The sequence below is a fragment of the Gracilinanus agilis genome, chromosome 5 (genome assembly GCF_016433145.1).
Source record: "Gracilinanus agilis isolate LMUSP501 chromosome 5, AgileGrace, whole genome shotgun sequence".
Classification (NCBI taxonomy): Eukaryota; Metazoa; Chordata; class Mammalia; order Didelphimorphia; family Didelphidae; genus Gracilinanus; species Gracilinanus agilis.
Window position 1 is genome coordinate 309,049,055 of NC_058134.1, and position 23,973 is coordinate 309,073,027.

The 23,973-nt window shown below is 58.3% G+C and overlaps 2 protein-coding genes across 2 annotated transcripts in view; both read left to right on the plus strand.

Annotated features, from left to right (window-relative positions):
• Positions 1-23,952, plus strand: part of TCF20 (transcription factor 20) — a 43,082-nt gene extending 19,130 nt beyond the window's left edge. The window contains exons 2-5 of the mRNA XM_044678213.1: positions 13,543-13,636; positions 17,839-17,888; positions 18,697-18,823; positions 23,736-23,952. Coding sequence (XP_044534148.1) covers positions 13,543-13,636; positions 17,839-17,888; positions 18,697-18,780 — 228 coding nt within the window. The 3' untranslated portion in view covers positions 18,781-18,823; positions 23,736-23,952. The remainder of the gene's footprint in view (positions 1-13,542; positions 13,637-17,838; positions 17,889-18,696; positions 18,824-23,735) is intronic.
• LOC123250293 (cytochrome P450 2D15) overlaps positions 23,829-23,973 on the plus strand; it is a 6,216-nt gene continuing 6,071 nt past the window's right edge. Inside the window, exon 1 of the mRNA XM_044679299.1 lies at positions 23,829-23,945. Within this exon, the coding sequence (XP_044535234.1) occupies positions 23,829-23,945 (117 nt within the window). The remainder of the gene's footprint in view (positions 23,946-23,973) is intronic.

Consider the following 23,973-nt stretch of genomic DNA (forward strand, 5'->3'; position numbering starts at 1 on the left):
AGACACAATGGGTCTCATGTAACTTGTTTGTGAAACTTCCACTTAAATTTTGCATCTTTTATTTTGAGTTCCAAATTCTCTCTCTTCCTTCCCTCCCTCCCTCCCTCCCTCATTCTCTAGGCAAGAAATACAATAGCCATGCAAAACAGGTTTTCCTGTGTTTCCCAAAAGAAAAAGAAAGGAAAACATGTTTCCACATGCACTCGGAGTCTCTCGGTTCTCTCTCTGGAATTGGATATCGCATGTTTCGTCGGGAGCCCTCTGGAATTGTGGGAGTCCCTTGCTGTCTTTCACAGTTGATCACTGTACCATATGGCTTGTCCTCCTGGTTCTGCCCATTTCACTGTGCTTCAGCTCATCTAAATCTTCTCAGGTTTTCCTGAAAATCTTCCCCGTGGTCATTTGTAAAGCCTTTAAAGAGATTGTATGTGTAGAGCAGTGCTCTACTGGTTGATAATGAAGTTATAATCCCTCTTCACTGGTGAGAGTTTGAGCTTTAAGGTCCCAAATCCTATCATCTTATCTCAGAGCTCTTTGACTATAAAATTCCCATTTAATTTTTTCTGAATCTGATCTTTAAGCCATTGATTTTTCTCCACCCGATGGAAAAGGAGCAGGAATCCCTGTGCAGCCTAACAGCAGCAGATAGCTGTCCCTGGTCCATTGGCTCCCAGACTCCTCCAGAGCTTCTTAGTCTCTGACTTCCCACGTGCTGCCTGTTGAAATCCTTTTTGACCCTGCCCACGTTTCCTCCAGAAGTCTTCTCTTGTTCTCCTTTCCAACAGAGTCAGGCGAGATTCTACTTCCTTTGGCCTTTCTTTGTGCCCTCATGGTCCTACTTTGTCTTGTGACTTGGGGTGGGAGTGAACCCCAAAAATGCTTAACTGATTGCGAGTCAGAATAAGTGGACCCCGTTTCTCCCCCTAGGAGAGGACATGGATCTCAGAGTGATCATTTAGCCCATATTCACATCTGTAGTCCTTTAAGGCTGTTTTTCTTTCATAATGACTCTGTGAGGATGGTAGGGTTAGTCCAAAGTATGCTCCCCTGTTCACACTCACACTCTCTCTCCCCTCACCCCCACCCCCACCCCCAATCAATCAATACTAAGTATTGGTTCCAGTGTGAGTTGCCCAAGGCCACACTGCTAAGTATCTACGGCCAGATCTGAACCCAGGACCTCCCATCTCTGGGCCTGGTGCTCCATCCCCAAGTCACTAGCTGCTCCCTGCCACCATTTTTCAGATGAGGAAGTGTTGGCTCTGCGAGATGGTGATTTACCCACATTCCTACTGCTAGTCATTATCAGACTTCCCATTGCATTTGGTGGGCCTCTGTTTGCTGAACTGGGAACGGAGGATGAGGAGCTTGGGTGGGAGGGATCCTGCGGGCTGGCCCAGTTCTATCTCAGATGAATGTGTGGTGCTCACAGGAAGGCCTCAAAAGTGCCTAGAGGCCAGACTAAGCTGGACTAAAAGCCAGCCTCCTTTGCTTTGGCTAGTCTTCCATATGTGTCCACTGCCTCCCCCTTGTCCTGTAACCACCTGGCCTTGTCGTCTGGCATCTGGGCCCGAACGCAGGCAGAGGGCGGGAACGTTCTGTGAAGATGAGACCCAGGGGTGAACAGGAACCCACATAGTGAGGTGGCCTAAACAGCTGGTTTTCTTGTGGCTTGGAAACTGCTTCAGAGAGGTTGGAACTACATCCAGGCCCAGAGGCAAAGGTCATGAGCCCTAAGGACTGAGACCCGGGAGAAACCAAGCACTAGTAGCCAACATGATCTCATTTCATCCTCACAGCCACCTTGCTATTATCCCCATTTTACAGATGAGAAAACTGAGGCGAAGTGACTTGCCCAGAGTCACCCAACTAAGAAGTGAGTGGAGCCAGGTTTGAGTTTTGAGTCTCAATGACTCCAGGCCCAGTGCTCTAGCAGGCACTTCACCCCACGCTGCCTCCCCGTGCCACGAGGCCTCATGGCTTATCTTTCATCTCAGAAATGGAAAAGGCCTTTCATACTTCAAATACTTGGACAGGAGTCATCCTCGGCCTGTCCTGCTGCCAGCCCACCCCCATCTCAGGACTCGGGAAGCACTCTCAGAGGGAGGAAGCCTTCTGTGGGGAGCAGCAGGGCCCCAGGGTCAGAGGCAGGCCGGTCCCGGCCCTTTCTCTTCCGGCTCCTGCGAGCCTCGAGCTCTTCCTCCATCGGGCAGGGCTGCCGGTGGGGCCTGGATGCCCCCTTGTTGAGGAGATGCCGAGGCTCCCTCTCATTCCGAGACCGTAAAGTGTTGGCTGTCATTTTCGCCTCTCGGAGGCGGCCAGCTCAGGAGGGATTTTCTAAGCATGAGCAAGATCTAGGTCTGGTCCGATGACTGCCCAAAGGTCACTTGTGAGCAGGGATTCGGGCCTTTTTGCTAACCGACTCTGACATCCAGTGCCCGGGGGTGGGAGGTCAAAATGAACAGCGATGCTGCCGCTGCCCGCAGAGCCAAACGCTTTGGAGTGGGCGCCTCCAGCAGGGGGTGGGCGATGCCTGTGGGTAGGAGTCAGTGGCCGGCTCGGCCCTCGGTCAGCCGACGGCTTCAAGGTGCCGTCCCTGAGCACGGTGGAGAGCAGCTGGACTGGGACGAGGTCTGCTGACCAGGCGAGATTGTGTCGTGTTCCTGTGCACCTCCCCAGGATCTCGCATCAGTGTCCCTTGTCTGGCAGATCATCTCCTGAGTTCAGCAAGGAAACTTGGCGGCCAGAGCGGCAGCCGGCGCCCCCCCGTGCCCCCATCCTCCAGCTCCTGCGACCAGCAGTGCGCCTGGTTTGTAGAGGACCATTGGGGAAGCCTCGTGATACCTGTGGGCCGAACAGGCCCCGCCCGCCTCAGCCCGTACAAGCAGGGTTCCCAGAAGTACTCGAGGGTGAGCCTTGCCAGCTCAGCATCACCAGAAAGCACTGAGAAGGCCTGGGCCTCCTCCCGGGGTTGTGGGGATGGTCAGATGAGGTCAGCTTAGGGCAGGAGCTTTGCCCACCCCCTGCACGGGGTGACTCCTGGCAGGCTGCTTTCCTTCCCTGGGCCTCCATCTTCTCCCTGGACTAATCGCTGGCCTGTCTTCCCAGCTGCCTGTCCTGTAAGCTTCTTGTTCTTGGGGGTTTGGGGGGCATGGAGCGGATTATTCTACCCCTGGACGGCGCCTGTCGGCCTCATTCTTGGCCCAGCTTCTCCTCTTTGTGGTCCCGGCAGCTGCCCTGCCAGGCAGCGTCAGCACAGCAACGGCCGCACGAGCCCGGGCTGAGAGCCCCTGTTCCAGCACTGGACGCGGGAGGTCAGGCGGCGTGGCCTGGCGCCTCCTCCACATCGGGGGTGCTGGCCGTCAGAATGGCCGCCGCTTCCCCGCAGCTATGAGGAGGTGGCGTTGTGCCGGGTCATCTGGCTCGATGTATCCTTTCTTACTCGGACCCTGTCAGCAGAGACAGCGTGGATCTCGGCGTCCGGCCCCACAACCGCTCTGGACTTGGTCCTTTCCAAAAGCGGGCGGCTGCTGTCACCGAGCCCCTCCTAGAGGCGGCGCGTCCTTCCTGAGACCCCAAGCTGGCCCCCCACAGCGGCTGACTTCTTCCCTTTTCTGGGGTGGCCATAGCATGTTCTTGGGCCGCTTGGGCTCTGCCTGGATTCAGGGCCCGACCAGCGCACAGGATCGGTTAGAAAGTAGAGACGGTGCTGGGCAGCCCCGAAGGAGAACGACGAGCCCGAGGGGCTCCCGGCCAGGCGCAGGGAACAGCAAAGGCGCGGACAGAGGGCTCCGGCACGGCGCTAGAAGCAGCAGAAGGCGCTTTGGCCGGACCGCAGAAAGGGAGGCTGGGGGGGGGGGAGGGGAGGGCGCAGCTCGTCTTGTGAGGCCGGCCGGAGAGCCTGGAGGGAGAGGGGGCTGCCCTGTTGGTGTTCCGTCTTACCACCCAGCTGCCTTGACCAGTTGGAAGGCGTGGCCTGGGATGGCGGCCGTGAAAGCAGCAAAGGCTTCCTCTCCCCGAGTGCCTTCCGTGCAGGCCTCCGAGGAGCGGCCCGTGCCCAGCGGGCAGCGCTGAGACCTTTAAGCCTCGTGGTGGTCGGGGAGCCTGAAGGCGGCCGAAGCTGGCACCGTGCAGCCCTCAGAGCCCGTGCCAGGGTCCCTCGCTGCATCCCAGGCCGGACCTTGGTGTCAGGACCGAATCTGCAGGCCTCTTGGCTATTTTTTCTGCCAGTCTGACCTGTCTGGATCCGTGTGTGTGTCAGTTCCAAGGCAGAAGAGCAGGAAGGCTACACAGTGGAGGTCCAGCCCTGGGCTTCAGAGCCTTTACCTCTGCCCATCATCGTTGGCGCTTCACCCAGGCCACTCTGGCCTGACCGTCCCCATTGGTCTTGGAGCTGGTATGTTCCCAGAGAGCCGAGGTGGCCCTTTGGATCCAGAGGACTGACCGCTGGCATGAGGCCACTGACTAGACTCCTCCTGGCATCTGAGCCTCCCGGGTGGCAGGTTTGGGCGTGTTCGCGGTCTTTCTCCATTTGGAACAAGGTTCTAACATTCAAGGCCTTCCTCAAGGACAGCTGTGGAGTAGAACCCACGGGAGCCGGCACAACTCTAATGGAGACAAGAGTGGGCAGCTGGGTGCCCCGAGTGCCAAGAAAACCCCCAAATGGGGTCAGGAAGCGGGCCCCCCCCACGACAGCGAGAGCTGCCTGGTCATGGCCTGCTTGGTGCAGTGCCTCTTGTGGATTGCATTGGACCTCATCACAGTCCTGTGAGGGAAATGCCACTGCTCCCATTTTACAGAGGAGGAAACTGAGGCTGGGAGCAGCTAGAGAGCTCGCCCACGTCTGCACCACTTACCAGTCTGAGGCAGAACTCGGGGCTTCCTGAATACCGGGTCTCTTGCTCCCCCCACCTTATCAGCAAAACACCCTGTGAGATACGGGGTTGGGGGGTGTTAACGTGGCCTCAACCCCAAGGCAGAGCCCAGAATGGGTTTCAGAACATCCCAGGCCGGGGGCCACGTGATGAGGGCAACACCAAGTACGCTTTGGTTGTTCCGGGTTTGCTGGGCTCCCACAGACTCGGTGCCCAGGCTCGGGGTTCGAAGGCCAGATCCCTCGTCGTTCTTTGCCCCCTGCAATGCTACTGCTTGTTCCAAGAGTGAAGAAGAGGAGGGCCATCCTGGCTCCGGACAGGCGAGTGCCCCGGCCAGGGGCCGGCTTCTTGGCTTCTCGTTCTCCTAATGGCCTGGAGTGCTGACTGAGGAGAAAACCCCCGAGAGGCTCCAAACCGGGCTGGCCTCCACCGCTCACCTCTTACCACAGCCGTCAGGCACGGCCCGTAGGAGAGTGGAGAGCGGGCGCAGGGCTTTTCAGGCTGTGCTAAGAATGAGGGCCAGTGAGATGACTCGATGGTTAGAGCCAGAGATCGGAGGTCCTGGGTTCAGATTTGGCCTCAGACACTTCCTAGCTGGGTGACCCTGGACAAGTCACTTACCCCTCATTCTAGCCCTTGCTGCTCTTCTGTCTTGGAACTGATACTTATTTTTGGTTCTAAGACAGAAGCGAAGGTGATTTTTTTTGTTTGTTTTTTAAGAATGCATGCCGTAGCTCAGGGGACTTGGCAGTTCCCAGGCCAGCAGTGCCTGATAGAGCAATTGCAGGATGGACCCCAGGACATTAGAACCGAGAGGAGGTTTGGGCTCTCGAATCTGAGGCTGAATTCCAGCCCTTGGTGACTCCTGGGCAAATACAGGGCACGAGTGTTCCTCCCAGGGCTCTCCGCCATTCTGAGTTTGGGTGCCTTGTGGAGTAGCGGACAGAGGGCAAGAAGCCTGCCCTGCGAGGGAGGCCCGCCTTCGGGTAGCCTTTGGCTCCCTGGGCTGGGCAGTGCCCGGCCTTAGTTGGCCCCAGGCTCCCTCTTGAAGCCCTTCCTCTTCACTTCATTCCTGTGGCCTGTGAGCTGGTGCAAGTCCAGGAAGGCAGGTTTGCAAGTATCTCCCAAGTGCCTGGCTTTGAGCTATGCACTGGAGGATACAGAAAGCCAAAATGACCGTGTCCAGGACTCCTATTTTACAAATGAGGACATTGAGGCCCAAAGGGACTTGCCCGGCCTCGCTATGTGAGGGTAGATTGAGGGATCCCAGGTCCTTGATTCAGAGCTGACAGGACTTAAAAAGATGGCCTAGTTCAGCAGCCTCATTTATAAATGGGGAGGCTGAGGCCTCACCCCAGGAGGGGAGTGACGGCCTTGGTCCCCGAGGTTGTAAGGACGCAGCTCAGATTTTACCTTTGGGCATCAGTAGCTGGGGTGGCAGGGTTAGGTGGAGTCCCTTTCTGAGCATCCTTTTCCCTTAGAGTGGCCTGTGCTTTGTGCTTCTCTGAAGAGCCTCGAAGGGAAGGGTTGGCATTGGGGAAGTGGGGGTTCAGGTTCTTTCCTTCTGAACTTTTAGGGGTGTCCTGACTGGTGGCACGCTCCCACCAACCACATCTTAGCGGATGACGTGTAGAAACGACAAGTTAGGGCGTAGTGATTGGCTTCCCAAAGAACTCCCCGACGAAGGGCTTTTAAGACCGGCCTCCTCTCGTGGCTCTAAACTGAATCGCTTTGGAGCATGGATCTTTGCTCCTTGAGGGCAAGGCCCAAGTCTCCCTTCCGCGTCTCCTTCTCCTCTGGGGGCCTCATCACACATCAAAGGCACTTAACTATGTATCAGGGGCCAAAGGGCACCCACAAGGCATGCCTGGGCCTCCCAGGTTCCAGAGTCCCAATCTGAGCTCTAAGTGTCCAGAGAGTGACTATCCCTGCCAGCAGAGCCAGCCACATCACTGCAAGGGGGTCTGAGATGGAAGAGAAGGTTCCTCTGGACATCCAGATACTAGAGGACGGCCCACTGGTTGGGGAACAGCTGAACCAAAGTGAAGCGAAGAATTTGGAGAAACCTGGAAGTCTTACTTCTATGAATGGAGCAAACCAGGGCAGGAGGCCAGATGACTGCTGTGGCAGGCGTGGAAGGAACCTGAAGCCAAGTGCAGCCCAGAAGTCATCATGCCCACACAGGGCATCCTCCTGTGCCGTGCAGAGGCTCTGGTCAAGTGCTGGGCAGGTCATTCCCTGTTTGTTCTTCTAAGGGATGACTGAGGCAGTGGGAAGGGCAGCATGTTGAGGAAAAGGGAAGGAACATAAAAACAAGACGGGCTCAGACTGTGGCACATGATCCCTCCATCTCCCCCGACGTTCCGCTGTCGGTTCTTGGAAGTCTGGAGAGCTGAGTGTGTTCTCAGAGCTCGAAGTTTCCTGCCTCTGCTCCAAGCTCCAGGCCAGCTACTACCATCTGCTGGCAGAACGCTGTCAAAAGAGGGTAATCGAGGGCAGCAGCTTCCTCATGGATCATCACAGGGGCCAGATAAGCTCAGTTGACTCAGTTAAGTGATAGAATCATTTTTCTAGAGTTAAGGAAGGAACGTGGTTGGAGCAGCTGGACTCCTGGGGGTGGGGGGTGCTAAGGCCGGCTCGACAGCGGGGGCTTCGGCAGAGTTGAACGGTTGAGATTGTGGCGGTCGGCCGAGGAAGATCGGAGAGGGCAGCATGTAGTGGGTGACCCACTGAAGTGCTGCTAATTCGGTGTTTGGGCTCCCTGGAAGTGGAGAATGTCTTGTGAGACAGACAATGCTGAACCTGCTGAGCTTCTCTCATCCTAGGTAGGCTCAGGATACCTGTTGGGGTGTTGGTGACCCTTCTGAAACCGTGTGCTCCGAGCTCCCTCCATTGGACCCCTTTCCTGCAACGAGCAGGTCCTTCTCCGAAGGACCAACCTATTCCGGGGTTATTTCCCAGAGCCAGACCAGGCTGGTTTTGGCCAGCGTAGAACCCTCGTGCCTCTGGGTTGAGGGTAGCCAAGGTTCTCTTGGGACCGTAGTTTAGGGTTTTGTCCAGGTTCTAGGCAGCTGTTAACATTGTCCTTTTGGGGAAAATAACGTGTCGTGGGAAAGAACTGAATTCCGTAGCCTCTGCTAGATGGCTGCCACGGATAGGCTGAGCAAGGGTGCCAAAGGAGGATGCAATCTGGTTCCTGCCCACAGGAGTTCACCTGTGGGAATCGACCAGAGACCACCAGGCCCTCTGCGAGGGAACGAGCGCTCAGTCATGCAGAGACCCCAGAGGGGTTGGAGGAGGCTCCTCGGGGCAATCGGGTCTTGGGCAAAGCCTTCCCTACAGAAGGGTTCAATGGGAAAGCACAGAACTGGACGGAAGCCAGGAGACCAGACTGGGTCTAGCGCAGTATAACCACGGGCAAGTCGTTTTGACTTGAGACCTCAGTTTCCTTGCCTGTAAAATGATGTGGCTAGACAACACAGCAATCAGAAGGGACTTTGAGGTTCTCGTCCTCCAGGTCTTGGTGTGTAGCAGCTTGTTTTAAGTGCCCACCATGCGCCAGGCTCTGTGCCAAGTGCTGAGGGTAAAAAGAATAAAAACAAACAAAGGCAAAGCAGCCCCGGCTCTCAAGGAGCTCCCCGGCTCACGGGGTGGAGGGGAGGCCGCCTGCAAACAATGACGACCAGCTGTTGGTCAAGCCCAGCCTTTCTGATTCCCGGCCAGTGTTCTCTCCACTCTTCCATTCTTCTCCTTTATTAGCAGTTGATTGACAGGTCAGAGAGAGCCGGGAATGTCTGGATGAGGGGTGGGGCCCAGAGGGATGGACAGGCCACGTGGGAACGTGCTCATGGGACTCCCTTGGCAGGAAAGCCTACCTGAGCTTAGGAGCAGCTGAATCCTGAGCTCTGGGCTGGGGGCTGCCCACAGTCACTGCCGCCCCCTCTCCAGCTTGACTACAGACAGGAGGATCGAGAGGGCTCAGAGGAGAGTCCTCAGGAACTTGGGAACAGGCTGGAGGACTAATGACTGAGCTTATTTATTAAACCTCTGCTGTGTGCCAGGCTCTCCGAGTACAGATGCCGAAGTGAGCCAGCCTTTGCCATCAGGAAACTCGAAGCATATCCGTCCGTGTGAGCGTGTGGGCTGAAGTCGAGATGGAGCAGGTCCCGTGCTCGCAGCCTTAGAAGTCTGGTGCTGTGCAAATGCATGAATGGAATAAAAATAGCTGTGCAACAAGATTTCAGGCCCACCCTAGTTTTTTCAGGGAATATTAATTAGCACAGAAAATTCCAGATGGCAGAAGAATGTTCCAGGAGTTGGTCGTCACGAGATCTGCTCAGGATATGGGATGGGATGCTTAAGCTTGAAATGGCAGCCCCGGTGCCTGCCACCGATCGACAGGCAAGACTTGAATCCAGAGCATCTCTCCGGGCCTGGCTCTCTATCCACCGAGCCACCTAGCTGCCCCAATGTTCAGTTTTTTAAAACAAGAAGCGACAAGATTTGCAGCAGCCTTAATTAAGTCAATGTAATAAGGCTTGTCCGACCCTGGTCTTCTTCCCCTAGCACACGTACCCACTTCTCCAATGTAATTTGGTCTTTGATGCTCTCCGAGCAGAAGCACACTGCCTACGGCGGCCACCCGGTGTAGAAGGTAGACCCCGTGAGCAGAAAACGCCACCGGCTGTTCACCAGTTGCCGTGAGGGGACCTAAGGATGGCGTCTGAGTCTAAGAGAGCAAGGACACCTACGTCGTGGCTAAGCCTTGATATCTTGCTTAAACCAGTCCTTTGAGATCCTCGCCAAAGGAAATTGTGGTCACCTTCTCAAGTTCTTTCAGGCTTCTTCCATGTTCCAGGGGGAGACTTTGGGGAGACTGCAGCGATGGGCAGGAACTCCAGCTGAAAGAAGCTTTTGCCATGTGCCTCCTTGGGCCAAATGGGAAAGAGTATTTGATAGCCAAGAAGGTCCCCTAAGTCCTAGGGCTACCCAGTTCAGCCTCTCTTGGCCGGCTCCAGCATCCTCATCCCTCTGCCTCCTTTCTTCAAGTCATTCTTCTGTCCAAGAAAAGACAATAAGCACCTCAATGTGGCCCCAGCCTAACTCTTAAGCCTCATTTCCCTTGGAGCTCAAAAGCCTCTAACAGGGCGGCTGGGTAGCAAAGTAGATGGAGCCGCCGGACCTCAGTTCAGACATGGCGTCAGTTACTTCCTAGAGGTATGACCCTGGGGAAGTCACTTAACTCCCTTATCGCTCTTCTGCCTTGGAACCCATTCTTAGTATCAGTTCTAAGACAGAAGGTAAGGGGAGCTCTGCCAGCCTCAGAATTGGCTTCCAAGGTAGCTGGCGCTGTAAGCACATAGTGTGAGGTGCGGCCCTCTTTGGGGCTCTCTCCATACTTTGTCACGTCTTCATGAAGGAAGGAGAAGCCCATGGATGGCTGTCCCACCTGGGCCCTGACCAGCAAAGCAAAGAAGGTGGTCCAGAGGCCAGTCAGAGCTCACCATCCTGAAAAACTGGTCTCCGGTGAGAGCCGTCTCCCCAAGCGCCCATCGAGGGGGCCACAGCCTCCCTGTGCCTGGAGGCTTCGCCCAGAAAGAAAGTGGGTGCTTGTTTGGTCCCCATCTGGTGGTTGCTGAGGGCCCTCCCAACCCACAGCTTCTGCGATCCTTCGGCCAGACGTAAGAAGGAATCTGCCGGGATGCTCTTCTCTCCCACTGGGATTCTGCAGTCCTAGAATGCACCCTGCCCTCCCTCCTCAGTCTTCATGTGCTTCCTCGCACACTCCCTCCAGCGTAGCCTGTCCTGCTGCTGCTCCTGGGGAGCAGGAACCAGGGGTTCACCTCTCTTGGGCCCAGCACATAGTAGGTGCTCAGTAAAGCTTCGTGCCTCATTGAAATGGCAGGATTTTCTGGGGGAGACGCACTTCTCCCAATACAGGGGAACAGGAGCCAACTGATAAATGTTTTTGTGTTGCTTAACTTTTCCCTTGCGTCTTAGAATCAATACTGAGCATTGGCTCCAAGGCAGAAGAGTGGCAATAGCTAGGCAGTGAGGGTGAAGTGACTTGCCCAGGGTCACACAGCCAGGAAATATCTGAACCCAGATTGGAACCCAGGACCTCCCACCTCCAGACCTGACCATCTCTCTGGTTGGTGGGACACTTTTTATTTTAATCTGCATTGTTGACCCTTTCCTAAGTGCAGACAATCAGTAAAACCGATGACCCGAGCCTCAGTTTTTAGCCTTTGCCCACTCCGTCCGAGGATAGAGCTGCTCCCCCCCACAGGCGGGCTCCAGTGCTTCCCTGAGGAGGGGGCCATTTGTATTCTGGTGATGGCTTTGGGACCAGAGCAGGCGGGGAAGTGATTCTGGGTCCCGGGGAGCTTGAGGGAACCTTTGAGGTGGGGCGGCTCAACAGGCTCCTCTTCCAGCCTAGGACACGGCTCAGCAGACAGGAACGGTTTGCTCAGGGAAGGGAAGGGCCACGACTGGGGCTTTGTCCACTCTCCCAGATGGAGGCCTGCCAATGGCAGCTGGTGCACTCAAGCCCTGCCAGTCCCTGTGCCCAGAGGGGCAGCTGAACTCCATCCTCAGATGGGGCAGGGACAACGTGGCAGCAGAGGGGCCTTTGGCAGCGCAGGGAAGGCATCTGGGGCATCTGACGGAACCTCCCCTGCCAGAGCAGTCAAGGCAGAGTCCTGCCCGGTAACCCGCTCATGGCTGGGAAGGCAAGTGCTAAGTGTTCATGGAAGGAAGGGCCAGGCCAGCGAGTGGCCCTGGAGCGGGCACCCACCAAAGGTTGCCCAAACTGCCCCTGCCTCCCTGCAGCCTGTATTTTCATTCTCATGATTGTGCCCAAGTCACAGGCTCAGAGCCCGCCCTTCGCCCCTGGTGGGTTGGCGCTCAGCTCTCTGCCTCAGGTTGGAGCCGGATACGTTCCAAGGAACGATCAGTATTCCTGGCATGCCCATCTCTCTGGTGTTTCCCCTGCTTTCCTCGAAGAAAGCCTGACAGTGGAGATCTGCATTTTGAGAGCCGGGGGGAGGAATGGGGGAGTATTTGCATCCTGCAATAATTTATGGTAAGATTCCTTTAAATCCTTTGTTCCCTGGTACATTTATATTTATTAAAATCCCGTTTTATGCAGAGAAGCAAATCCATTATGAGAACAGCTGGCCTGTGTTGAGTACTTTATGGCTTAAGAATCTCATTTGAATCCTCACAGGAAGCCTCTCTAAGATTGGGAATGCAGGCATTCTTGTCCATCTTACAATTCAGGAAACTGAGGCAGCGGGGGGCAGAAGGGACTTCAGAGAGCATTTGTTCCTGGACCCCCCCTGTAGAGGAGAGAAGCCATGAGAATGTACCTGTATTAGATATTTGGGCCCATCAAAAATAGGGACTAAAGATCTAATTCTTTCTGTAAATGTAGGAAATAAAAGTACAGCTGTGCCACCACCAGTGTATCAGTCATGGGGGTGAGGGGGGGGCAGCGCTAGGTGGCTAGAGAACCAGGCCTAAAGGCAGGCGGTCAGATGTGGCCTCAGACACTTCCTCACTGGGTGACCCTGGGCAAGTCACTTAGCCCCCATTGCCTAGCCCTTACCTCCCTTCTGCCTCAGATCCAATCAGTACACAATAAGGCTTACAAACAAAGATCAATGGATCAAGGCCCTCCCCCACCCGTGTGGCTTCCGTACACTTTCTTCTCCCATCTCCAACTCTGTGGGCCCTGGCCATGTTCCCTGGCTGCCCTCCTGGGCCAGCATGTCTCCCTCCTCGGCTCTGCGTCCTGCCTTCCTCACCCAGCCCTCGACCTCAGTCCCCTCTCTCTGTTGGTCAGATGACCAGTTTGTCTAGTTTGTCTGCATGTTGTCCTCTTTGTTGGACTGAGCCCTCAAGGCAAGGGCTGTGTATCTCCAGCACTTGGCACAGTGCCTGGCACACGGTGGCTGCTTAATAGATGCTTATTGACTGATGGAGTGACCATCACCCTTAGAAAAAATGAGGGGCAAATAGGTGGTTGGCCAGATAGAACACCAGGCCTGGAGCCTCAGACACTTCCTAGCTGTGTGACCCTGGGCAAGTCATTTAATGCCCCTTGCCCAGCCCTTGCTGCCCTTCTGCTGGGAGCTGGCACTTGATGTTGATTCTAAGGCAGGAAATAAAATAGATAAAGTACTGGTTAATCTAATTAAAAAAGGAAAGAAAACCAAATTAATGTATCAAAGATGAAAAGATTAACCTCACTTCTAATGATGAGGAAATTAAGGGGGGGGGCGGTTAAAAAGACGCAAACTTGCTCCCAGTAAAAGCTGGCCAAGATCAAGACAATCTCAGGGGTTCTTTGGGGATGGTGCTGAGAGGTTTTGTCTGATGTCTGGGTCTTTGCACCCTGAACGCCCCTGTTTTGGAGCCTGCTGGCTCCAGGGAGGAAGAAGAGCAGTAAGGACAGTCCACGGCAGTGCTCACGGCAGCCCTCTGAGCGAGACGTGGAAGGAGCTCAGGAGCCTGGGGTGTCCCTGGCGGGGGGCGAGCCTCCCCCTGTGGCCCCTGTCACGTTGTTGCCGTCTGCCAGGGATCCGCATCCACACTAAGGTCGGGAGGAGGAGAGAGCAAGCATTGGTGTAGACGACTGACCGTCCCATTTCTTCATTCCTTTCAGAAATGTTCCCACTGCCAGGAGCCAGGCGCCACCTTGGGCTGCTACAACAAAGGCTGCTCCTTCCGGTACCATTACCCGTGTGCCATCGATGCAGGTAAGCCCAGGCGTGCCCCAGAGCTCAGGGTCCGGCCTTTCCTTCCCGGGATCAGAAAGAGAGCACAGACAGGCAGGGAGAGAAGCGCCGAGCTTGGCCTTGGGGACCCTGGCCTCGTAGAGAGCCTCTGGGTGCCTTCTTTGGGCATTCGCCGGTTAGTCCTGAGCCAACCTGCCCCCACCGGCCCCCCGTGGCAGGCCACTTGTTTGCTCCGTGTCTAGAGGAAGGGCCGTGGGACCATCCTGCCCAGTGCCCCATTTTACACATGAGGAAATGGGCCCAGCAAGGCCAAGGGTCCTCGGTCACAGTGGCAGTAAGTGGCAGAGGCAGGCTGTGCAGAGCCCTGAAGGCCAGAACGAAGGCCAGGGGTTCCAGTGGAGGCCTGTTCCGGCTTGCTGTTGTCCCTCTGGATCCCTTTGCCCTTCACAGCTGGACACGAGCTTGTCTTCTCACTCGCAAGGCACGAGGGACGGTCCCTTGTTCCTCTTTGTGTCCTCTGGGTTCATCAATCAAATTAGCCCTTTGACACGAGGCAGCTTCTGGCCCTGGTTCCTGCTGGTCACCCGGCCAGGCTGTGCCTCGTGTCCTTCTGGGAAGGGGGCAGGGATGGCCTAGCCGGACAGCAGAGACCCAGACCGCCGGCAGCCCTCCAGAAGGGACAGACATTGGGACAAGAGGAAAAAGGATTCAGATGATTCCTGTGAGCTGGGGTCCACGTCCCTGAAGGCTAATGCAGCACCAGAGCCAGCCACAAGGCTGGGGTGTACGGGGAACAGGGAGCCAGCAGAGGGATTCAGGAAAGAAGAGTGCCATGAGAGGACATAAAGGAGGAGGAGAGCCAAGGAACCCCAGCGTGAGAAACATTGGAGCGCTCCTCCTTTTGGGCAGACTCTGGAGGCTGGCTCTGTGCTGGGCCCTGTCCAGAAATGTAGAGGGGCTCCCCCTGCCCTCACAGTGCCTACAGTGCGGGTGCAGAGAGGGGCCGAGGGCCGAGGGAGAGCTATGAGGCAGCTGGGAAGGGCAGAGCCTGGCACCGGCCTCTGGCCTCCTCCCACCAAGCTAGCAGCCAGTCTCGGCCCCTCCTCACAAGGTTCCCCTGGCTCCTTCTCACTCCTTCCCAGATAGTTCAAGCAGCTCACAAGCTGCTCTCTTCTGCTTTCTCGTCCCATTGGTCATCGCTTGCCCTCTGCCGGTGGACTGGCCTCCTCGCCGCACGGACCCATCTCAGCCCTTGTGGCTCCCAGTCCCTTGGCAGTCCCTCTGCCAACCCCCGCTTCTTCCTCCTGCACCTGCCCTCGTCTTCCTGGATGGTGTCCTTACGCTCCCACGAGGCACGTTAGGCTACGATGGGTCTGCAGACGGGAGCCGGCGCGCGGGGCCAGGGCAGCCTTCTGCCTCAGACCGGCCCAGAGAGAGCAGTCGAGGCCTCGGGAGAACGGGGGCTCTTCAGAGGTCTCCCTGGAAACGGCTCTCCTCGGGGAGTCACTTCCCGGGCTGCCGGGACAGGGTCTCGGGCGTCTCGGCTGGTTCCCATCCCAGTTGGCCTGTGAGCTCTTGGGAGCCCGGAGCCTTCTCTCCTCGTGGTTGGAATGCAGCCTGGAGGAGGCCCCTCTTTATCCCCCCAAGAGGAGCTGGGCCAGATGCTGGGCCTGGGAGGGGCCGGCAGGAGCTTCAGGCGCATCTCACAGCTGCGGATGTCCGCTGCAGACCTGGGGAGGGCCCTGTCCCCTTTCGCCTGGCATCCCTGGCCGTCCTTGCCGCTTTCTGTAGCAGAGGGGGCTGCGGGAAGGCCCCGGGGAGCCGTGGGGTGCTCCCCTCAGCCTGCAGGACGTGACTCGTGGACGGCCGTGGCTGTGGCTCGGCCCGGGTCCCAGAAGGAGCCGCGGAAACCTGGCCTCCATTGGAGTGGAGCAGGCGAGAGCCAGCAAGGTTAGCTCTCCCCACCTGGCTCTGGATGTGGGGCTGCTGATGGACATCCTTGTGTGCTGGGTGCGAGTCTGCCCGGGCTCCCCTGGGGCTGAGGAGGGGGTTCCGGAGGGCCCCACGGGATGTGGCCGAAGCTGCCTCTCACACTGGGGGACACCACGGGACGTGCGTAGCCAGCTGCCTGCCCTGAGCGCGTGGGGGCCTTTGGGACCGTCAGCACCTCCGGGGCAAGTGGAGAACTTTTCCCAGCTTAGAGTCCTGGAAGTCTCGGGCTCGCGAAGGCCCTCGCCACCCCCACCCCAGTCCTGGGGGGCAGGCAGCGGAGATTACGGATGAGGAAACGGAGGCACGCAGCCATGCTCTCGCCCACTAAGGCGGTTCCCCCCGGCTCGCCTGTCTGTCCCCCGCTGTTCCCTGCACTCTCCTGGCAGATTGGAGCAGCGGGGAGCCGCGGTCACGCTCCATACTTGTGGCATTAAATTAACGCCTTATTTACTGCCGGCAGGGGAGGGGGCTGCAAGGCGCACGTGACTCGCCGAGTCCTCCGCCCCCCACGGCCTGGATCCAGGAGCCCCATTCCAAGAGGATTCTGAGGCCGTCGAGTTGGGAGATGCCGTGTGAGCCCCCTCGGCACCTTCAGCCCAAAACCAGTCGGGTTTTTAATCCCCACGAAATCGCGTAGGCTGGTCGCTCCGGGGATTCTGGGGAAGCGGAAATGGCCCGGGCAGAGGTCAGACACTCCGGTGGGGTCAGACCCGGACCACTAGCCACCCCGAAAAGGCCTGGCCCAAGGCTCCTGGAGCAGAGCAGGCCTCTCTACAGATGCTCGTGACCGCACTGAGGGCATTAGATGCCAGAAAGGGCCAAAAATGGCCCAACAGAGGAGGACGACAGGCCTGATGGACCTGGGCTTAGAGATGTCACCTGCCCAAGCACGAGGTGGAGGAAGCAACTGGTCAGCACCTGGGTAGCGAGGACCCAGGGGGCCGCCTTCGGAGCTGCCATCTAGGTCTCCGCAGGGGTGGGAGGAGTCCAGAAGGGGGGCGCTGGCCGGGATTATTCGAGGCATCCGAGAGAACACGAGGTGTGTTCAGACAGATTCGGGGTGGCCCAGGGGAAAGCCAGTTCCAAATGCTGCTGCTGCTCCTCGACTTCCCCTCAATCTCTCCTGGGGCAGGGACTGGTATCGCCTCCACTCGGCCACTCGGCCGGCCCCATTGCAGGATCCGGGCTGCAGCCCTGGTCTGAACTGCGTTTGCCATCTGGGCCCTGCTTGGAAGTTGCCGTCACGGTCATGGCTAGCGCTTGGGCGCCCCCCACGTTCTGGCCTTGTCTTTTTGATCCTCATTACCCGGGAGGTGGAGGCTCTGAATCCCATTTCATAGTGGAGAAAACGGAGGCAAAAGACTTAAGTGGCTGTTCCAGCTGTGCAGGGCACCTGCAGCCGCCCCCTCAGGCGATGATCTCGAGCCCCAGCCCAAGCGTTTGCTGCTCCCGAGGGTGCGCTGCGTGTCCGCGGTGTGGATCGGAATCCCTCTGAGCAGGGCCTCGTCTTCCAGGTCCTGCCGCGGCCTTCAGCAGGCACCGGGCCCTCCCTGCACGCTCGGCACGGGCATCCCGAGAGAAAGGGCCGAGGGCAGAAGAGGCAGCAGCTCGGAGAGCACGGCATGGGCGGCCCGGCTCCCGGCCTCGTCCCACATGCCCGAAGAGCCTTCAGAAGGCTCCTGGGCCCCAGCCAGCCTTGAGTGTCAGAAGGACGAGCCGGGCGGTTCTGGGCAGGGCGGATGGACAGACAGCACTGGGGGAGGATTCCTGGGCGGCGAGGGCAGCAGATCTGGCACGCGTTGTTGCCATTCGACTTGTCTCTGGGAAACGTGTGCGTGTCCTCCCCATGGCTGGTCCCCGTGGCCTTGAAGCCCAGCATGCTGGAGGCAGAGGCAGGCTGTTTGCCTAGCAAGAGCCCTGGTGGGGTTCCCCCAGCTTCAGAGCCGTGACGCAGGCTCCTCGGTGGGTGTCAGGGGCTGCACCGCGGGACTCGTTCTCCTGGACTGGCGGCACCGGGCACAGGACTGGGTCCTTGGAGGGAGACAAAGGGGGATTTGGCCTCAGGCTATCCCGGGGCTGACAGAGCCCTGGGGCTAAGGTCTAGCTTCTCTCTGACCAGCCCATGCACTGACCAGGATAAAAGGAGATGGGGCGGGAAGCCCCAGGTGGGAGGGCAGGCTGGCCCAGCCAGGAGGGCCGTGTGTGTCTGACATCTCCCTTCTCTATTCCAGATTGTTTACTAAATGAAGAGAACTTCTCAGTGAGGTGCCCCAAGCACAAGGTAAGATCTGCCCCCCTCCCTGCAATCCCCCGCAAATTCTGGGCAGGAAGGAGCACCACCCCTGTCTCCCCTGTGGCCTGAGAAGGTGGCCAGGGGAGGAATTTGGGGGCTGTGTGGGTGCACCTTGGGGTGGCCTCTGTCCCATCTGCAACTGCCGTGGGACCTCGGGGAGGGGGGCCTCATTTCCTCCATCGAACCACAAGTGCTTCGCTAGCTCTGGGCTGCCTCAGTGTCCCTGGGAGCCCCAGGATGCCCCTGGCTGCCAGGGGGAGTAGCGGCCTCTGGGCCCTGTAGGGCAGCTGACAGATGAGTAAAGAGCATTTTCGTTTGCTTTCTTCTGAGCCAGGGCAGGGTGGGAGGCTCGGGTCTCTAGTGGTGTTTCTCCTTTCTGGCGTCCAGCATGGCATCGGCTCTGGGCCGGAGCCTTCCCCAGCTTCTCTGGGCCCTCGGCCCCACCGGTCTTGCGCAGCGGCCCCCTCTCTGAAGAAGGGACTTTCTCCCATCTCCCTCTCGTGGGATGGTGTTGGGGGTGAGCAGCCTGCTTTGGGAGACAGCCGGGGGGACAGAGACAGAGCGGCGTTCTCCGTCAGGGCTGGGGAGAGCCCCCCAGAGTGATGCTGACACCTGTGGAACAAATCGGGGGTGCCGGGCCTGCTCCCCGGGCGACTGGCTGCCACGCCCCAGTAGAGAAGCCCCCGGGGGTCCCTCTGGCACTGACTGTCTTTTTCTCTCCTCTTCCATGTGTCATTCCCTCCTCCTGTCTGCCTCCTGCTCCTCTCTCCACCTTCTCTCGGCTTGCCGGCGTCAGCCTCCCCTGCCCTGCTCTCTCCCCCCCTTGCAGAACAAGACGGTGAAAGGCAGCCTCAGCACAGAGCAGTCGGAGCGGGGGTGAGGGGGGCACAGTGCCCGTGGGAATGGAAATTAAAGAAGCACAGGTGAGTTGGGGGCACTGACCCGTCTCCCCCCAGCCAGCCTCCCTTTGTCTTTGGGGGGGGCTTCTCCCGGCCCTGCCGCTGCCGACTTTCCTTTCTGTGTGTCTCTTGGGACCCCCAGGTGTGACGTGTGGCCGTCGGCCTGGTCCCTCCCAGGTTAGAGAGGAGGCGCCGGCCTTCCCGGGACTTCTGTGCCGAGCGACGAGCATGTGGGCTGCCCTTGGCACGCCTCGCCTTGCGTTCAGCACCAGGGACGCAGGCGAGCCTCTGGCTCCCAGGCTTTGCCGGGCACCTGGCCGAGGCTCTGCCTGCTTCTCTGCATGGGATCAGGGGACGTGCCCTGCTACGTGGTGGGTCTTTAGAGCCAGGCTGCTTCCTCCTCCGCCCCCAGAATCTGGGGGGACACAGAGAAACAGACTCTAAACTCCTTAAAAAAAGAGCTTGCACAGTCCCAACATGCCCAGAGAACCTGCTGAGCGGGATCGGTGCGGGTGTGAGGCATGTGGGGGAATGTTCGGGCAGGCACAAAGCGCGTCCTGATGAAATAAAGGGTTTCTGGGTGACTCCGGCCAGGCCGAGGTTACCCAAAGGGAGGATCAGACTTCCCCCTTCTGGGACGGCAGCCCGGGAGCTCTCTTGGGCAGAGGCGGGGGCTTAGGGGAGAAGACTTGGAGCTGCCCCCAGACTTCAGGCTTGGTGGGGTTCTGAGCAGCCAGTGAAGAGACTCGCTCCAAATGGGCCCCGTCGGGTGTCAGGTTGTGGCTTCTCAGAGGCCGCGGGCCACGCGTGCCAGGGCATGAAGGAAGAGAGAGCGGGCCAGCTTGAGGAGGGCCTTGAATGCGGAGGAAGAGACCGAACTTTCTCTCCATCTCAGAATAGGCAAATCTGGTCATCAGGAAGGTTCATGTGGCCAGCCAGTGAGCGACACACTGGAGGGAGACTTGGGAGAATGCACAAGCATCTCTCTGGCCTGGGTCCGAGCGGTGCCCAGTGGTAGTGACTGGCGAGGGAACGGAACTCGTCGTCCTTTCACTGGTTCCTGGAGAGGAGCCACTTCCCAGCCACTCCTAGTGCAGCCTCTTTGGGGAAGTCCCAGTCTGTGGGGAGGGGAAGAGCCTTGGATTTGGAGCCCAAAGTTCTGGTTTGAACCCCAGCCTCGGGATTCCTGGGACGAGTCCGCGCCCCCTCCAGGGGCTCTGATGTTGCCGTCTCCTGGCCTGGAGAAGCAAGGCTGGATGTTGAGAGGGTCAGAGAGAAAAGCATCCACTGGCGCAGGGTTTCTGGGCCTTCTGCCTGTTCTCAAAAGCTCTCCGGGCTCAGAGGAGGGAGCGTGCACTTCTCATCTGTAAAATGGGCGCACTGGACTAGATCATCCCAAGGTTCGTGCCCGGTCACAGTGCTGAGCCCATTTCCTCGTCAGGGCCCTTGGCCCGCCTTGTCGATCCTCGTGGCCAAAGACCTTGGCTCAGAAGCCCTTCGGAGTTTGCAGAGCGCTTTGTAAATAGGCCCTTTCGTGGGCATCCTCCATCGTGGCGGTGGGGATTACTGCCCACGCCGGTTCTTGACGTGTCCTGGTGCCGCCAGGGTGTCCTGAGCCCTCGGCTCCTCCCTTGGGGGATGCAGGCGGTACCGTGAAGCCTGTCTGTGTCCTGGGGAGGAAGCTGAGGCCCCTGAGGTGCGAGACCAGGACTAGGTGTCGTGGCTTCTGCGCGTGGCCCTCCTCTCCTCTGGAGCTGTGCCTGGCCAGGCCCGCTCTAGTGGAGCAAGAGCCTGCCAGCTTCCACAGGCACCAGAGGCCTGCCTGGGGGCTGTCCTGAAGGAAATGAGGGCCTCCAAGGGAAAGGGCTGCCTGGCCCCAGGACTTTGGAGGGCTGGTTTGAACCGTGCTCAGGTCCTCCCCTTCTCAGGCCTCAGTTGGCACCTCCAAGGGGGTTCAGCTTAATGGTCTTTAAAGCCAGAAATGCTTTCTTGTTTCTAGTGTGCGGGCACTTAGAGATGGCCATGGAAGGCCTCGCCCTCCCAGCCCCCCAGGATAACGTCCTCCTTCCAGGGGCTGGCATGCCAGGCTTCAGCCCGCAGCTCCTCCTCCATCTTTGTTTCTCGTCTCAGAGCTGCACTTGGCACAGCCCCATGAACAGTGTGAGGCTCCTTGGACCATGTGCTCTCTGGGGTCTGGGTCCACGAGAGGTCTCCGACCCAAGGGAGCCCCAGCCCTGTGGGAGCTGGGCCGTGGGGGGGGGCCCAGTTGGCATTTCCTTTCCCAAGCAGCAGGCGGGAGAGATGGAGGGAGGGGAGCGTCCCTGGGCCTCTCCGGCGCTCTCGGGCCGCTTGGTGGCACCAGAGCGTCGAGAAGGGCCAGCGGAGGCTCCAGAGAGGTGAAACGATGCGGGAGCAGAACTCACACAGGTCCGGGTAGTCTTGGGGGCGACGTTGGTGTGTCAAGACCCACGAGGGCCCTCGGTCTGAACTTCAGCCAGGCGGGCTTCCTGGAGGCTGCTCTGCTCAGCTTTGGGCTCTGTTTATCTCGTGCTGTTTCTTCAGGATTACATACTGGTTGGCCTGGATAACATACATCTTTCTCTTGTAGATAATGGATCAAGTCATACATTAACTTGTATAGAATCACAGAGTCATTTGATTGACATTCCATAATTATTCTATTTAGATGAACAAAAGATCAAAGCTTTGGCAAGAAATATTCATCATGGAGTAATAACGGGGCTGGAAATTGTACTTTCCATCCATCCAATTCATGCATTGCAGCCTTAGTACAGCTGCGACATTTTGGCCAATCGAGTCATGTTGCTCTCACATAATTAATCAAGCCGTGATTTGCTCCACTCGCACACTAACACTCACCTGGTCCAAATAGTGTTTCAGAACCAGTCTTCATTTTTCGTATTTTTCAAAGATGAGTTGAAGTTTCAGCTAGCCTGCAGGGTTATTGTAACAGCCCAGTAGGGAGAGGTGTACTCGCCTTCCCCGTGTTTCATCCATTGTGCTCTTCTTGGGTTAACCTTCCGGGTCAGAGATCAGGGAGGGGGAAGAACTCGGAGGCTGTGCTGGCCTGTTTTTGCAGGCACCCATGTGTGGGAGCGAGAGGCTAAGTTAGGGTTTGGAAATCTTTTAACATTAACTCGCTCTCTGCTGGTTTGTTATGAAGTGGTTTTATGGGGATTTCTGTGTTATTACATGTAAAGGTGGGAATTTCCTAGGAGTCTGTAAGGGCTCTAATAACGGCCTTTACTGTTCTGTATTTCCCTGGGGCTGAGTAGAGTAATAAGGAGTGTCAGGAAGAGAAGTCACAATCCTCCCTGGAATCTGCTGTGCAGTTCCAGGATTCCCCCTGCGACTTTGGCATTCAGGAAGGATTTGATGGCCCCCAGCAAAACAAGCTGCTGGGATTTGGACTTGGGTGCCCCCCACTCTCTGGGAGCCTTGGGAGCTCCCCCTCGATCCCCCTTCCAGCCCTGGGTCGGGTCCCAGCAGCTTGAGCGAAGCTTCACATACAGAATCACCGTGTCGGACCTCTCGGGCTCAGCCTGTCCGCCTGAGCAGGCCTCACGTTCTCTAGGCTCCAAAAGCCCCGTGACTGGGGAGGAAACCAGGGCATTTGGACATTTGTCCCTCAGAGTCCCTCCATCACACGGCGAGCTCACTCCCTCACTCCAGACCCCTGGGGTCCGGTTTTGGGATTTCTTTTTATCCTTCTGGGCCTCTCCCCGTGGGATCTAAGGTGTCCTGATGCCTGGGTCCTTCCAGCCTCGCACGAGGTGCTTCGCACAGGCTCGTTGGATTGCAGTCAGGCAGGCGGCTCCAACCCCTCCCTGTTGGTGTGTCCGCAGCTAGCCTCTCCGGGGCCTGGTTCCCGGTGTTGGGGGGACGTGAGCACCCTCCAGGGCCGCTCACTGGGGCCCCGTGCCTCTTGGCCCCCTTGGCAAAGAGGCTTCGTGGAGCCCCCGTGCTTTGGCTGTTTCCAGGCGCCTTGTAACGGCCGAGGCAATGCTCGCCCCCGTCTCTGTGGCACTTGGAAGGTGAAAAGGCGTTTTGCTCACAGCTCCCTGGAAACGGGGTTCTTCTGGGACGCCTTCTCACGGCTGGCGAGACGGGGGCTCCCCGGGGATCCCGGGCCAGCTGGGCCGAGGGCTGCGGCGCATCCCCACTTCCCCATCTACGCAAGGAAGCGGGCTGGATTTTGATGGCTGCCTTTTAAAGATGGTGGCTGAGGTGGGTCAAGAACAGCCAGTCTAGATCGTGCCTGTCATTTGGTGCCAGCCCGATGGCTCTCTTCCCAGTGGCAGAGGAGGGACCCGGAGCCAGGAGGAGCCAGGAGGAGCCAGGAGGAGCCAGGGCCCATTTGAACCCCGAGCTGGCTGCCTCGCCTTCTGCAGGCTTCTGTTTCCTCATGTATAGAAAAGCAAAATGGATGCAGAATGTGGGTGGATGAGGTCGTGTGTGGGTGCTGGTGCCAGGAGGGGGGCACGAGGGGGCACAGGATCTTCCTGCGCCCACAAGGAGGTTTTCCCAGGGCCAGAGCGCGTTTGAGGCTTCGCCGCCTTGGCGGTCTGCCCCGTGGCTCAGTGGGCAGCGGGGCTCGGGGTGGGGGCGGGAGACCCCAAGGACCCGACTTCTCGGGACGGCGAAGGCAGCATAGCTTCAGGGCGCCTCCAGGTCCCAGGACGTGCCTTCCTCTGATGCCCGCGAGACTGGCCCGCAGGTGCCCTCACGGGGTGGCCGTCCCCGGCCCGCAGCGGGCTGTCTGGCCCTCTGTCGCACTGGCCTCTGGGCCAGAGATGACTCTGGGGAGCTCGAGGCGGCTCCGTTCCCTGCTCCTGGGCGGGGGGCGCCCGGACGTTCTCCCGGAGGGGAGCCGCCGCGGCCGGCCGCCTCTCACGCCTCGTCTCTTGTCTTGCAGGTTCGGCTGTTGAGATGAGAAGGTGGTGGACGCTCGTGACGGAATGGCATCTGTCCCACTGTGCAGCCACGACCCACCCCCACCCCACCCCCGATGTGCCTGCCAACGCCAGCAGCCCCTTCATCAATCCGTACATCCCACTTGACTGGTGACGCCACAGGAAATGCCCGAGGAGTCCGAATGGCTGTTTCCATGGACGCAGTCTTCATAGTGACAATGTGGGGGGGGTGGGGGGTGG